The 17,136-nt window shown below is 36.8% G+C and overlaps 1 protein-coding gene across 20 annotated transcripts in view; it reads left to right on the top strand.

Annotated features, from left to right (window-relative positions):
- Positions 1–17,136, top strand: part of PARD3 (par-3 family cell polarity regulator) — a 461,704-nt gene that overhangs the window by 45,143 nt on the left and 399,425 nt on the right. For all 20 annotated transcript variants that reach the window (XM_040589689.1, XM_040589699.1, XM_040589690.1 and 17 more), the window contains exon 2: positions 5,972–6,073. In XM_040589689.1, the coding sequence (XP_040445623.1) occupies positions 5,972–6,073 (102 nt within the window). The remainder of the gene's footprint in view (positions 1–5,971; positions 6,074–17,136) is intronic.

Here is a 17,136-nt window from a genome sequence, read left to right as displayed (position 1 = left end):
TTCAAGGAGACAGGTGACTGGAAGAAGATGCAATTCAAACCCGTGGACTTGTTCTTGCCAGCTTATCGGGCTGTGGAACGTAACTGGAATCCAGCTGACACTGCGAGCATTCATGGCTTTCCTTTGGCACCTAACTGCTTGTTTTGACGGTTCCCTCCTGCAGCACAGAGCTAGACAGGGAAATGAATTAATTCACTGGCAAATTGTCAGATATATTCCTTTTTTATTAACCATTATTTTCCTTTCAGACTATGTTAACACGCCCAAGTGCCATACGCTGCTGAACAGACAAGTCCGGTACACACCCCAGCCTGATGATTTAGTTGGTTTTGATCTGTGTGTACTCTTTTGCCACAAAGGCTTTATCTGTTCTCAGAGGACTCAAAACAGTGAACATAGCCACATACGTGGCCGTGTCATCTTAGATTAAAGATGATTTTAAGCAGAAACTGAAATCATATACTTACTTTTCCTTTTATCTCCTCATTTATAAATGAGAAGTTACATTGACACACTTGGATCTGCTTCTGCACTTTCACTCGTCCTGGTGGCGAGTCCGTTTTGTTTTGAGAGTTACACTGAAGTAGCTGTGCATGACTCTCCAGCTGACAGTGTTTTTTAAAAATCATTAAGGATCTGTGTACTGAAAATGATCTTAAAGCAAAAAGCCATAAATGATATCTAAATTTAAATCATTTCAGTTTTAGAAGGATGATCTCTGATAGGCACAGAGCCTTGGTGAGCTCAGCTTGGCAAAGTCAGTCTGTTTCCCCAGACACTGCTCTGTGGCAAGAAATACTTTCCTGGCCTGACCAGACTAGAAAATATAGGTGTTTTAAACTGGATTACTTGATTTCAAGATGTGTAATAAATTGTAGTGACAACTACAGTTGGTCTGCACCCCAGTGAAATCTGCAGCTGGGAAACCCGAGTTGGGATGGGCTTGTTGTCCTCCCCCAGTAGTGCTCTCTGGATGGGCTTCAAACCTAACACAAGAAATTATCCCCTCACATCCCACCCCCAACTATGTAATTGCAGCCATACTCATAAAGTAGTCTTTTGATGCTTCGGGACATCCTCCTGGTGGGCAGGTGAGATTAAATCATAGAAGTGGGCATAATTTATAAATACTAAGAATTGTAAGTTGGGCTTTTTAGGAACCCAATTTTCTTCTTTCTGTTAAATACATGGCTACTTCTAAAAAGTTTGAGGTGTGCTTTTCTGGTATGATGTGGACAAAATATTTCAAAGAATAATCTTATTTATTGTAGCTTTTTATGTTAAAGGCTTCTATACGTTTTTGGAAAGGGTACATTTGCAAAAAGCAGTACACTTATTTAGATCTAAAGGAACTAGAAATCTTTCTATGCCATTAATAAGAACCCATTCCATTTTCTAGATATTGTTTTCCACATATGGTCCTTGTTTTCATTATGTGGAAACATAAAATTGTTAGCTACAGAATACTGAATGATATTATTTAGACTAAATGGTTTTCTCAGTTTTTCCTTTGTGCTGTTGAGATGTCATGTTGTATGGAATAAACAGAATATTGAATGGCTGCATTTTTACTGCCTTTGTAGTGTGCTCTTGCTTCCACTCTCAGTGCTGATGTTCACTTAGCAAACATTTATCTTCCATTATAGAGGTCTTTGGAGCAGAAAATGTAGTGCTCATGAGTTTAAATTGTAAGTACCTTTATAATCATAGTCAAGTAGAATAGTTAAATGGGTGTACACAGGAAACAGGAGATCTGACTTGCTTAGACTTGAGCTGAGTGATGCAATATTTAAATGGAGATATTATAAATCAGGTTTAGCATTACTTCTATCCTTTCATTCAATGAAGTGAACTTGCTAGTTCTTCTGCATGAACTAGTGACAAAGGCATCTATACAGCTTTTAAAAAATAATTGCACATTGCTAATTTACACATTGGTGGAGCAGTGTAGCTAATGAGTTTTCTATCAAAGCATGTTTTTATATCTCTAAATGCATTACAGATCTGGAGAGCGCACTACCCTTTTACACAATCATAACAGTGAGAGAATATAAGTGTGGCTTTGTTTTGTTGGCAAACTGTGGAAATCTAATTGTAATATACAAATTCAGTTTTGAAACAACACTAAAGCGTCTGCTTCTGGGATGCTTTCTTAAACGAGAACAGCTCTGAAGCAGGTTTCTTGAAAAGCTTCTGAGTAATTTTTTTTCATCTTTATACAACCTGATTTTTGTAGACTCAATATAGTTTGCATTTTTCTTGTTTTATAACTAGAAGACATTTTCTTTTTTGTTGCTGTAAGCACCCTGTTGCACATGGCCTGAGCAGGTCATCTCTCTGTGGGGGAGTGTTGGAACCAGTCCCTCCTTCCTGAGATCTCACTTGGGAGCGCTGCGCTGCCACCCAGAGAGGGTGACCCCAGAGGTGGTTTGGGTGTCCTGAAGGGGTGATTGGACCAGTTTACCCTGCAGATGAAGTTGTGTAAACTCCAGTAAACTTTGGTAATTGCCAATTTCCACTTTATGACTCAGTAACTGGTCTAAGCCAAAACAGTATTTTTGACTGCTCCAGAAAATGCTTGAAGACTGTATTGCTGCCATTGCATAGGCAATCATGAGTGTCTGTTTACTGGCTTCGATCGAGAAATACAACTTGACCAAGCTGTGAATACAGATACCTTTGTAACGTCGATGTGGTAGTACTTGAATTCAAATCAGTGGTAATTTGGGTTCAGTTTCTTTTATATTTGGCAAACAGAGCATACAAACTGACTCGTATTTATACAACATATATTCATTGTAGAAGGAACACAGAACAGGAATTTAAATGTGAACATTTATGCAGATTGGGTGTTTCTATGTATATTGTTTGGTTGGTTAATACATAGAATTAGTTGTTACAATCTGGAACCATAAATAACTGGATTTTCTTAACATGGTAAATTCACTTTTTTTCTTTTTTTTTTTTTTTTAGTACAGTGTAACCAGTGTGAGTACTTCCCCCCCCCCTCCCCCGACCTCACCCCTCCCAAGCCTTCCCCCACTAAATCCTTGATTTATGTGAAACCTTTAACAGGGTAAAAAGGCCTCAAGAGAAGGACTGCTCTGTGAAGTTTGCAGAGGGCTTTAATGAAAAGTTTCATTGTTATTTCATATTTACTTACCAAATCCTGCCAGAGTAAATTCTTGCCAAACTAGTTTTATATATTTCTTGTCTAGTCTTGCTAACATATTGTTTTGTATCAGGACCTTGTCTGACAGGAAAAGCGACCGGAGCAGTTCAGGCTATGGCACAACAAACAGGTGATGTAGGAAAAATGAAGTCTATCTAAAACTTCTTATGCAATATCAAGAAACTTTTAAAGGAACTAATTAGCAAAAGTGATGCAGCTTATATATCAAAGCTATTTTTAATGTAGATTGTCCATGCTGAAATAGCACAACAATGCTTTAGAAGTGGGTGTTTCTACTATTGATTCTATAATCGTGCGTGTTTTCTTACGTTTGCCTTGGAGGTGGGAAATACTTCTGGTAGGAAAAAAAACATGAGGATAAGGAATTCTGAAATTGTAGTTTCAGTTTGTGTGCTGTTTATTTTGGTGGATGTAGTCCAGTCAGTGAGCCAACATTGCAGTTCTCTGTTTTTAAGGTTTCCATTCTTCAGTAAGAAGAGGAAGTGATGCAAACAAAAATGGTGAAGTGTGTGACATATGAGGGAACAGAACTCTCCTAAAGCCTGAACTAGGTTTTCCATTTCTGATTTTGCAGTGAAACCTGGCTTATGGTTCAATTCTGACTTGGATTTGAGATGGAAAAATTAGCAGAGGAAACCTGAATCAAGTCCTTTAGGAATGCAAGATGCTTCCCAGTGTGTCAGTTTTGTTGTGTGTTCAAACCCTAGGTCTTCCCAACTGTGTTTCAGTCTCTGGTGTAGGTATGAGAGACAGGAGACTTTTGTAATGGGCTAAAAGATGAGGAAGGATTCTCTTTCCTTTTAGCATGAGAGCAGAGTTTAGAAAGACACCTCAACCTCTTCAGTGGACATATCTTTAGAATTTGTTTAGAATTAAGGAACTTTGAAGGATTTCTTCTGTGTGCAAAAGGCTTTTTCCAGCTGTGTCTGAATACTCCACTAACACTTACAAACTTAAAAAAAGTTTATCCTAGTATTTACATTACATACCTTTTTTTACAAAGTAAATTTTTGTATTATGTAGCTATATGTGCACCTCTGTATGCATGACAATGTGAAGAACGTAGTACTATTTTTAATTAATGCTGAATTTTTACATTGAAAAATGAATGCTGAATTATATTCTGTAACGTGCTGCAATAGTAAGTGTTGTTTGGAGAAAAGCCATATACTAGGAAAATCAGTTAATTGTATAATAAATAGTTGCTTAGAAAAAAGTAAGGTGATGATATTTAATACTTAGAGAAATTAGAGGAAAAAATCTGTAATTTAATTTCCGAAATGACTAGCCTAATGACTGTAAAATGCAATTCTGAAATACGAACATCTGATGATGATGATGATTTACTGCAGTACTTAAGGTGGATATACTTACACAAACAATGAAGTAAGTTTCATGGTTATCAAATTTCTCTGAAATCTTTGACCTATGCATATATATCACATGGAAATAAACAGAGTTCTGGGATATTAAACCCAAAATGAATATCCCTTAATGCTTCTTCATGCAGCATGTCCTGTCAAGATTTAAAAACAGATATGGATTTAGAGAAATTCTGGCTGTCCCGTTTCTTGTTCTATTCCATCCTTTAAGAAATCAAATAGTTTTCAAGTTCTTTAAGGGTGGAAGGGTTTTTTCCAAAGTGTTTTTTGGTTTCATTTTAGTTTGGGTGAGTTTTGGTTTTTTTGTTTGTTCAAGTGTGGGTTTCGTTTTGGTTTTGGTTTTTTTTTTTTTTTTTTTTTGACTTCTAGACACTGATACCTGAAAAGATTGTGATGCTAATTGCTATTTTTAGAAAGTTAGGAACTGTACAAGATGTTGCAAGTTCTAAAGTCTTCACATTAGTCACTTTCTGCAGTCTTGCCTGCTGGATGAAAAGCAAGGAAGTTCTCTTACTGCTAGATGCGTAAAACCCCAGGGCACTGGCACTGTTAACGGGGGAGTATTTCAGAAGCAAGAAAAGATTATGTATCATGTTCAGGTTGTGTGTTTACAGTGCAACTTTCCCCTGTTGGAAAACAAACCTTTTAAGAATAGCACGTTAAGTACTAAACAACACTCAGGTTATGTAGCAATATGTAGAAGACACTTTGTGCACACCACATTATTCCTTATGGTTTTGTTTTGCAGCAAAAGTTATAATAAAAAATATAAAGCCAGTCTTCCCAGTTACTGGTAACACATGCATATACACAAACCCACACATATATGTATGCATATGTATGTGTTTGCATGCATGTGTGTGTATGTGTATCTATTTTTAATTAAAATGTGGAAAGTGCTCTTTTAAGATGTATATATCCCATCTACCAACTCTACCAAAGCATAGGTACAAAGCCCTTTGATACCATTTAAATATTGTTTGTACCTTTTATAGCTGTCCTGTAAAAAAACCCCAAACCAACACATTTATGGCTGTTCTGTAATGTTTTGTGCATGTTGACCACTGTCTGAGATAGTTTATTTTGAGGATGATGTGTTCCTCTTTTATGTAGTGCATATATTCAGTAACACTGGGAATGCTGTTCCCCTCCCTATGTGTCGGTGATGGGACTGTGACTCATGCAGAACTGATAAAAGTGGAAAGAGTATCTATCTATCTAGGGCAATTTAAAAAAAGAACTTTGGCTTTGCGTCTCAATTTCCATTTGTTTACAGAAATATGACCTAAATGGATGTTTTAACTTCGAGCATTTGTAGGACTGTGATGTTAACTGTATGGTGGAATATTCTGTTCATATGCGATACCTGATACTATTTTCTTGTCCTTTTATGCAGGATCCAAACTACTGGATACAAGTACATAGACTGGAACACGGGGATGGTGGGATCTTAGATCTCGATGACATTCTTTGTGATGTAGCTGATGACAAAGACCGTGTAAGTACAAATAGCTATGAAAGTGGCTCAGCACACACTGCATGTCGGTATATCAGTGTTCCGTGTTTCCTGCATGTGTCCAAAAGTGGGAGTCAGTACAGAGGTTTTCAGGTTTTTTATATAGCTTGCTTGATAGATGTGAGAAGTCTGTTCCTCTTATGTTTTTCAAAACGTACAGGAAATCTTTTATTGAAATCATGGGGTTTCCATCCTTTGGTTCTTTAAAAGGTCAAGAAAGAAAAGGAGGCTGCAAAAATTAAAAAAAAAACACCTTAATGCAGTGGAACAATACTGCAAAAAAAATTCATGTTACCATGAAAAAATGTTACCAGTTGGATATTTGTGAGAAACCATGCTGTTCTTAAACTGTGAAGGGTTGGTGGATTGTTTTTCAGAAATCTTTTTGGGAGGAACTGCTAGTTACACAGAACTTGAGAAAATAATTATACATTGCTGGGTCTTGAGTGCTTTTGCGCTTTATTAAGTAGAGATTTAGATTGCAGTCAGTTAAGAGGTTTTTGGTTATTGACTGTTAGGATGAGGTTATAGATATTTGTGTCTTTGAATTACATGTTCAAACAGGGTAGGTAAGAAATATTGTGGCAGGCTGTAAAGTCATATGTAAATACACCACTTTTTTCTGCAAAGCCACATGTTTGCTGAAGCTCTTGAGGGTGTCTGAGCCTGACACAGACTTCAGTCTGGAAATGTATTTCAGGACCCTGCTCCTTCACAGACAAGATCCTAATTGCCTCTGTTGGAAGCAACAGGCATTCTGAAGGCTCCTTGAAAACTGGCCAAATGATGACTCTTAGGCTAATTTTTCAGAAATAAATACTTTGCCCACAGTTATTTCTTGTGACAAAATTTGACACAGTTATTTCAACCAGGGCTTTATAAAGAAAAATTATGTGAGGAGTCTTGGGACATGGAGACTCCTCGCTGTCTGAAATGTTTGGATTACTCAAGTTGTATAGAGTAACAGTGCTGAGTTTTCAGGAATTTCTTCCATAAAAATAGTGCCCAGCTAAGATTTCACGCAAAGCTAATTAAAACCTCTAGTTAGTTATCTCGTATTGAAGTGCTCGGCTGCATGATTAGTTTAACTTTTACTTACAGGACTCAAGGAGGCGGGTGCAAGTTGTCATTATATACATATACACACACATATATATGTGTGTGTATATATATGTATTTTTTTTTTAAAGGTTACTTGAATCATGCACTTTTTAGCTCCTCATGTCCTCCTCCCTTCAGAAGAAGTTTGAATTCTGGTGACTTCAAGACCTCATTCTTTGCTGTTACCTTGCCTTGCCACCTTCTAGTGGGGTAATTCCTCACAGTGAAACTCTGTGGGTGTTTTTATGTGCATGACTAATAGTTGAAAAACTCTGACTGGAACTGAAACAGGCAAAGCCATTATTACAATATTGTTTTTGTACATAGATGGACAAGATACCTAGTAATTAGTAGTATTTATTTTTGCATTTGCCAAGCTCATATCCTCTGATTCTGTGAATCTGGCACGTCTCTACTGATAGCACTTAACAATTAGATTTCATTTTTTTGTAGGACCTTGTAGCATTGTTTATGAAGGTGCAGTATAAATATGCTGTGCTGTACTGGTTTATATCCTTGAATTAATCATTCTCACTTGACCTGCAGGTTTGATTCTTTTTGAACATTTCAGTCATTAGTCATTGTTTTTCAGTTTCCCATCTTATATTTTACAGCTGACCTTCCTGGTTCCCTTTAGATTTGGGTTGTTAGCTCTGCACTCTATGCTTCCTCTGTAGCCAATGTATTAACTAGTTTTGTGTTAACAGAACCTGATATAGGTCTCATTAATGCAAGGTTCTGAATATATCTCCATTTAATGAGGTTTTATATATATACACACATCAGCATATCTTTTAAAAACATTTAAACAGATGATGTCTAAACACTTAATTAAATTGTTACTGAAGTCTGTAGGATTAGTTATGCTCAAAATTAAACATGACACTATATCTTTTCTTTTTGGGGGGGGGAGGGGAACACACAAAAATATCCAGGATATTGCAAAACTGAACACTAATAACTGTGTTCATTTTCACAAGGAAGTTCTTGAAGACAAGTTTGTTGTGCTGATTACTACCTATCATCTGTACTTTTGAAAATCAGTTTGTCTTCTGGTTCTCTAGATAGAAGGATCATTCTCATGGTGATATACATAAGTTTTGTCTTATTAATGTTGGTTTTATGCTATAATTGTTTGTACATTTTACATAAGCATGACACAGAATGTGAAGCAGCTAAGGACCAGCTTTATATAGTCAACTATATTAGTAAAATAAAACTCTAAGGAATTAAAGAATACATTTACTCCTATTCCACTGTCTCCATGGAGAAAATGTTCTATCCTGTAACAAATACAAAGACCCTGAGAGACAGCAGCTGTTCGGAATGGAATAAGAGAAGTATCTTTGATGGTGTCCTTCACATGCAGCATGGTAGAGTGACTTAATTTAGCTTCTTCTGTCCCTATATTTTGGTAATCTCTTGTCACTTACTAAAACAGAATGGATTCCAGTTGCTGTCTGGAATAATTTGTGAAGTTCAATTTTGTTCCCCCTTAAAAAAAGGAGAAAAACATAAAACAAACTACATGGAAAATTTGATTTTGCTAAGCTGTTTGTTCCTTTCTGAAACAGCTTTTCTTAAGCTCTTTGACGTAGATCATTCAGAAAGTGTATAATGAATTCTAATTTAGCTGGCATGCAACTTTGACATTTATATTACGCAATATCACTACACATGAAGTTGCTGATGAAAACTTGGTTAATGCAGTTAATGGGAGTAATAGTATTAAAAACTAGTAAATGCTCGCTTGGATATTTTTTTTCTTGGAAAATTTTTTTTGTGATTGCAGTGCAAATACTTTGTAGGTTTTATTATGGAAAGATATTTTTCAGTGGAAATACATCAGTGTTTTTTATATTTATCTGTCTTTGTATACATGAATGCAAATGGATTGTCTTGTTTTTGTTGGTTTTGAAAAATATTTGGCCACAAGAAACAAGAATCTGTTTTCAACTAGTGGCATCCATTCCAGTCCTAAGTATGATCATGTATGGTGCTGTTTGAGGAAGCTCCTTGAAAAGTTTGGGCAGATGAATAGCCGATACATCTTTTCCAGAAATAAAGAAGTAACTCCCATTAACTTGCTTTTAGTCAGCTGCATAACCTATTTTCATTATTTTAAAAATATAGGTTTCTTGTGCATTTAGTGATTAGAACAATATTTTAAGGATAGGTTAGCAAACAGTTTGGTTTGTATTTCGGTTACTTGTAAAAGTAGCCTTTTGTTTGAAGGCTCTCAAAAAACATATGTCAACTTGACACGTTTCCAGCTTGATGATAAATACTTGATGACCTCAGTTCAGCTCTTAGTAGGCAGATATTCTCAACAGCAAAAAACCTCCAACCAACTGAAGAAAAAGAAAATAAATACCCCAACCATCCTTAACCATGGTTTCTCCTGGCAGGCTGAGGCACATAGACACTTCAGAGATCCTCATACTTCAAGCGTGATATGAAAGTACTTATTAAGGATCTTATTAGGCCCTTGTTTATCCATGGAAAAAAATACTTAGGAAATTGTTGTGTAATCTCCTGTTTAAAGGTATAAGTATGTACTCCCAGTTGAATTTCCACTGAAATAGTCACTTGTATTTTGCACAACTAAAAAAAATAATTCTATGTGCAATTATATTTAATTTTTTCCTGCATAGTAATGCTCGGGCTGTTGCTTAGTGAAAAGCTTTGGAGATCAAAATCTGTGTTTGGTGTAACTACATTTCTGAAAAATCAGAGGCTTTCCTTACCAAGAGAACAAGAAGGATCTATTATTGACAGCCACTGTTTTTGGTGAGCAGCTGGGCAAGTAGGGCTAGTTTGAAACAACATTGGGTATGAACCTAATGTCAGTTATTCATAAATTCATTTGTCCAAACGTATTAGGTTTCTGGTAGCTTGGGAATAGCAACCTGTAAATATGAAAGCATCAGCAGTTTATAATTTCCATCACTGTGCTTATAAATTCAACACTTCTCAAAAACAACCACTGTATTTTGGTGTATGCTTAGAACTGGGTTTATTTCACTAAACCAAGGAATGGGCTTTCTTTGATAGACTTACTGTTTTCAAATATTCAATCAGCTCTTGACCCTGCATCATTTATACTTGTGCTCACTGAGTGCAGAGATTAAAAAAAAAACCAACAGAGGGATATGGTTTGGTACTGTCTGGAGCAAAGTTTCATGCTTGCCACAGTGTCTGTGTGTGGTGGCAGTGTATGGCCCAGGTCACTGTAAGATCAAGGTGATGTTGGTGCTTACTGCTGTTTAGACATACCTTTGAGCCTCCTAGAAAGACACAAGAAGTTGCTGTTTTGAGTGCAATACTGTTGGTGAGAATGGGATGGATATTAATTTCCTAGACCTGTGCTGAAATGGAGTTTGTAAACATTAATAGAGTTAATTGACTACATTGAGTAATCAAATTGCTGCTGAAATTCACTGTAATCAATTGCACTTCATTTGCATCTGCTTTCAGAGACCTATGGAGACTTAATACTATTATAAATTTAGTGCCCACTTGCTCCTAGTGTGATGGGAGAAAGTCTTTGAGCAGCTCCTTCACATAATATGAAGACATATTAGGAGCTTTTCCCAGTGTAGTGGAAAGGAAATGAACTTTTGGTTTTTGTGTTAAACAGATGGTCAATTCTAAATAGTACTGTTGTTTTGTTTACTTCCTCTTGGAAAGCGCTGTTGAGTTAGGGAGGCATGTGATACACAAAATGTGGGTTTGGAAAGGATGACTGTATTTTGTTTGTAACAAATGTTAACTTGAAACCAACACAAAAATAAGCTCTATTTTGAGAAAATGCATTATGATGTTAAGGTTAAAGGCTAGCTGGGGACTGGAGAACTGTGATTACAGTATCTCACTGCTACTGATGTTGGTCCTGTCACTTTACCTTTAGGGACAGTTATCTGTAGTAAATTCTGGGTAGACAGTGACAACGTGGTGCTGGTAAAAAGAATAAGATTCTGGTAACCCTGTGTCTGTTCATTCTCTCCAAAATGTTAAAGAGCTTTTGAAGTTGATGAAAGTTGCACAGATAAACTTGTGTTATCTTTAGATTTCCATCAGCACATAATCAGAATATTCAAAAGTAGTGTTGTTTGTTCTAAATTTGGGTGCCTCTGCTTCTTAAGCAAATTTACAGCAGAATTTAAATTTGAATTCTCTTTGACTCTGCAACATAAGAATTTAACCCTTAAAAAATGAGTAGAGAACAACAGCAACTTTTTCTTGTACCTCTGCAGGCTTATTTCTGCCATTAACAGATTAAAAACCTGGAGTGAATGAAAGAACATCTACGTCCAGTGCTGCAAATTGACAGCAAAACCTAAAAATGCCGAAAATTTACTCAAAAATGCGATTTGTAGTGTTTACAGTACCATGATTTGTATGCCCTTCTTCCTTTTTACTCAAAACTTACCCATCAAATTGAATTTCAACTGCTGCTATGATTAGCTCTACCACAGTGTGCAGCTTCTCTCCTCTTGTTCTGTGACTGCCTTCCTGCATCCCAGGAAAACAGGATGACCTTGAAACAATTTGTTGTTACTCATAAGTGACTTGGCAAAACACATTTTGAACATAAGGCATTCTTTTCTTGCAACAGCTTAAAATAACTACTTGAGCTTGGGAAAGTATTGATACTGGGATAGAAACCCTTTGTGTGATTATTTTGTGGTAAAAAATTCAAAGAGTAAAGTTTAACAATGAGGTCTTGATGTCATCTAGTATTATGCAGTGTTTTTTATTTTAATTACATTTTTAGAGATTGACAATTTGATATTAATCAAAGTTCGGACAAATTAGTTTCAAACAACGTCTCCTGTTTTAACTAGGTTTTCTTGCATTAACACTATTGACTCATTATTACTGTCAGTACGATTTTTAGGTCTTACTTGCTGATGGATTTAAAATAGAAAACTGAAGGTTTTGTGTGGTCTTTATTCCCACTTGTATTTAATGAAGACATATTTGGAAATAATAGTCTCCAAATATAAATATTACCTTCTGTCAAATAATGGAATAAAAATGCTTGTAGTATTTCTAATAAATAACTTCACAGTATTTATGGATGAAACTGAAACCCATGGAAGTGAGGAAATACTGAGCATAACATATTAAAATGGAAACGTGCATTTTCCAATCACTAAGAGATCCTAGGTGTAACTAAATGTTGTCTCCCATCTGTAGCTCTTAGTTTTTAATCTTTCAGCACTGTCCTGCAAATTATTAATCTCATCGTCATTTACTTTTTCTGGCTCTGTGAAGACTACATTTCTGTTCATAATTTTTTTGTTTTTGGGATAAACTGCAATATCCCAGCTCCTTTCCTGTATTACTGAAGTAATTGTAGCAATGCATGAAGAATTCCCAGGTAGGAGAGAAGTGACGTTTGTATATTTGTAAATCAGTTTCTGTGGTGACCTGAAGAGCTGCAGGTAAATCTGACTTCTGAAAATGGAATGATTTGGTACAAACGGTTCTCTGAAGCAGGCACGTGCATGAATATGATATTCTGGGGAATACTGCGACACTGTTATGAAGAGAAAGTCATGCCTCACAAACTTGCCCATATTCTCAGCAGAAAGACGGACCTAAGCAACAGTGTCTGGGTTAGTACAGTCAAAAACCCACAAACTTGCCACAGGATAAGAGGAGGGGTTTTATGGATACATAATTGATTGGAAGACAGAAAATAGAGCCTGTATTGTTCAATATATTTGTGATTGTGAAAAAAGGGAAGGAGATTTGAGTACTGGAGTGACAAATTCCATTACTGTGTGTGAAACCAGACGTTGACTGTAAATGCTGGTTATGAAGGGTTGCAGAACCATCCTGTGATACAGAGGGAGTAGAGAATAACGTGGTGGATGAAATATCATTTTGGCAGATGTGACGTGCTTTTAGAGAGAGGCTCCATTAACTGAATGCACAAACTAATGAGTTCTGAGCTAGCTCTTATATTTTTGGTTTTGTAATAGACCTCTGGAAGCATTGGCTTATGCTGCAAGGTACAGCTCTGTGAGACATAGGATCTAAGAAGGCTTCCAGCAGCTTGCCCTTGTGTCTGCCTCACCCCCGTGTTGTCATCCCTGTCCTGCCACTTAACTCGTGCAGGCTCTGGCACTCTTTGGACCCCGTCTTCTAGCAAATCTGTTCACTGAAATGGCACAGGACTCCTCCTTGCAAAAATAACCAAATGTTTCTCTGCTATTTCATGGGCATTATCAGTTCACTGAAGGATCTGGCAAGCTGAGGAGGAAAGGGAGAGGACTTTGCTGCTGGGAGTGGTTGTGGTGTGAAATAAGTAAAAAGAGGGAGAGTGGGAAAATGAGTGGGCTGAGACCTTCCCTTTCAGTGCAGCAAGGCTGCCAGCAGCCATGCAGCTGCTAGAGTGGTCCCTGTGGTGAAACAACGGGGGTACCCAAGGGATGGGTGATGGGATCTTGGTGCTGTACATGCTGGTGGTGAGCCCTCTACTCCTTCCAGCCACAAACCAAGCAACCAAAAATATTTTGTAGAAATAGCAAAAGCACAGAGCAAATGTTGACATTGATTGCAGGTATAGATTAAAGGCTTCTCTGCCAGCAGTGTCTAAATGGACCAGGACTCTCAGCCTTGAAAAGAAGATGGAAGAAGCAAACTGTAGATGACTAAAATCAGAGGTGACATTGAGGAATGTTCTTTGTCTTTTTCAGTGCAAGATCTGGGGCATCAAATGAAATTGAAGTTTTCATTAGCAAAGTAAATGAAAGGAGTCTTTACATTACACACGTGTTATGTGTAAACCACTGTTTTGTTTTAAAAATTGGTTGTTGAGTGCTGTAGATTCTTGTATTTAGGGGAACTATGAATAAATATAATCCAGACATTCTTCTGTATCTTTAAAGATTTTAAGGACCTCTGTCCTTTCAAATTTTCTTTGTAATTTACTGCTTCTTATTTGGAAATCCTTTTGCTAACTCAAATCATTCTTGTTATGTTTCTTGGCCTGTTTTAGGTCTGATGTGCTTTTTATTGAAGTGATCAGGATTGTACTTGGTATTTGTTACAAAGTCAGATGCATTTTAGTGGACTTTTAAAGTTTATTTGCGCATTCTTAGTTTTAATTGCTTTTTTTTTTTTGGTGCAAACAGACATGATTAGAATATATCATAAGAGTAGCCATCTGCAAAAGTTTTTCAGACTTGCCTTGACTTCAGTTTTTATGATATATTAGAATACCTGTGATTTTTGTCAAACGCTGCAGATACTTCAAGAAGTTTTAGAGGACATATTTTTTTCTTGAGACATCATGGTTTAAAAGCACGCATAATGATGAATTGTCTGCTTATTTTTACTCTTCAAAAAGGTGATGCTTGCAAATCATGGGAACTGGTAATTTAAGTAGGGTCTCAGTTTGTGAGAAAGAGTCTCTTTAAACTTTGGTGAAAACCACAGAGTGTGTTGAAATGATGATGGTCTCACAGTGTCTAATATTAGTGACACTGAATGTCAATATGTGGCTATGGATGATGACTGCTACAGTATTATAAACCCATCACAATGAACAGATACTTTGTACTAAAAATATTTAATAATTTTTTTTCCTCTGTCCTGTAATAATTACAGATTCACTGCTTAGATCTAGTTGTAGATAATATGAAGCTTACTAATTCTGCACACTGTAAATCTCCACAAAAATCTGCAGTGAATCTAGAATTAGGCCATTATGGCTAATAAATGCATGATACTCTGATAGCTTTTCATTAATTTTAGCAATATCACTTTGTCCTAGAGGTATATTATTAATCCTACAATAAAGGAAGAAATTGCAGAAAAAGTTGGTTATGGGAATTCATTAACACTACCCTCTTACTCCTTGATATCGGCAGGGCTTAAAAGAAATGTTGTTCCAACTTCACAGATATTTCCTAACAGAGGTGGTGAGACTCATACGCTAGAGGACTGACCCATATTAAAGCTTAATTACAGTAATGGATGATCCTGCAAGTATAAATTATTCACACTTGTTTTATATGCGAAGTAGCGTCATGAATAAAATAAGGACAAGTTTCTGGAAAAGACCCTGGACAATGGCATAAGTTTGTCAAATGATAGTTTTCCTCCTTGTCTTTTAGCACAGATTTAAATCTGACAGCATTTGATTTGCAGGCACCTTCCCATATGCACAGCTTTGCACTTTGGATATATTTTGCTTGAAGGAAAACAATAACAGCAAGTCTTGGGGCTCTGCACCTTCGTAGTTCCTTGACTAATACGTTATGCAAGGAAACATTCCTACCTAAACATAGTTCTGGTACAAAAGTTGCAATCTCCGCGCTCTGATAAGATTCCCACACTGTTACTAGGATGAAAATTTGTTAGTGTTACTCTCTTATCCAATGATACCAATGGGTCTTAAGAAGTGCTGTAACTTCATAGTTATTCCCAGGAAGGTTGACAAGATTCATACATAGGCTTGGACTTTGTTTTCCAGTTGGCTTAGTAGATAAAAGTACCTCATAAGTTTGTAGTGTGGATAGTCTTTCAGACAAGGAGAGAAAAGGGAATATTTGAATTAGGTTAAAACAGAGCTCCTAATAAATGGGGCAGCTACCTCATGCTAAAGGTTCTTTCAGCATGTGACTTAGATCCAAAGAGAAGAAAATAGCACTGTCTTTTCTGGGAAGCTTTCACCAGTCTGACTTTTCAGGTACCTTCCTAGCAGTAGCCCAGAAAGGAAGGGGTTAAGAAGATGCTTTGAACCCAAAGTCTTCTGCTTCATCCCCACACCCTGTTGGTGTACTTCCACACCCTCTTGGTGTGCAGGGAACTACCTTCCGTTCACCTTTAGCGTGCTCAGCAGGATAGTCACTACATTTTTCAGATTAGCATCACTGCTGAAGCCTCTTTGAGTTTATACAGCAAGAAGGAGTTCTGCCTGCTCTTCAGTGATATACAGCGTTGCAGGACCATCTGCTTTTTTTAGTTTGTACAACCTGTTGGAAGAACAGAAGTTGTTTTAAGTGGGCTGTGTCGCTTGTAGGTTGCTCCACTTCTTCCTATAGGATTGAAGCCTGTTCCCTGTAAGCTTGGTGGAAGCTTGATGGTACTGAGTTTTTGTTTTCTTGGGACGCTGTTTGCTTGAAGGTAACCATATTTTGGTGGATGAAATGGCAGACACACCTAAGAGGAAAATTACAAAGAAGTCGTCGTCTTTTTCATATGATCGCCGGAGAGATTCAGTGAAAGTTAGGAGACAGTCCAAGTCTCTTAGCTTTAAGTCAGCTACATTGGGTGCTCAAAAAAAGCAGGCACAGAAAAAGCAGGTTTGTATTTGGATATTCCTCAAGAAAATATCCTTACTTCCTAAATTCTTAAAAGGATTGTAAAACTTGCTGTGTTAATACAAATCAGTCTGCTGATTTGCAAGCTGTGTGTGAGTGTGTGTGTGTATATGTACAAGGTTGTGTGCGCGGGTAAAGCTGATTTTTTTGCTATAATATTTCTTAATAGCTAGCTAAACTTGTGTTAATTTTATTGCATGAAGAACCTGTATCTTTTCTGCTTTTAAGGCATGATTTATGATTTGTGTTTTTGTCTCAAGGATTTGCTTCTATAGTGTAATACGCGCCCTGCGAGCTTTTGGTAGTGTGTGGTCTGTTGTGCCGAAACACATGATGGGTACTAAAACTTTTGAAATTATTATTCAGATTACAGCTGTTTCACTGCTCTTTGTTTTTGTTATTATTATTATTATTTTTAATGTTGAAATGTACCAGACTGAGAGCTTTAGGGAGTGAAATATTTTACTTATTTCAGAACAGGTAATGCAAGTCAGCAGCAGCACCTGTTCTGGTGGGACCAGTTCTTAGGGTTAGAGGGCAGCTTAATGCCTTGGCAGTGCTGCACTGCCATATAGTAAAAGACTTTAACACACAGGTCTTTAT

The sequence above is a fragment of the Falco naumanni genome, chromosome 4 (genome assembly GCF_017639655.2).
Source record: "Falco naumanni isolate bFalNau1 chromosome 4, bFalNau1.pat, whole genome shotgun sequence".
Classification (NCBI taxonomy): domain Eukaryota; kingdom Metazoa; phylum Chordata; class Aves; order Falconiformes; family Falconidae; genus Falco; species Falco naumanni.
The sequence above is the reverse complement of the archived record's forward strand: the minus strand, read 5'-3'. Positions and strand labels throughout refer to the sequence as shown.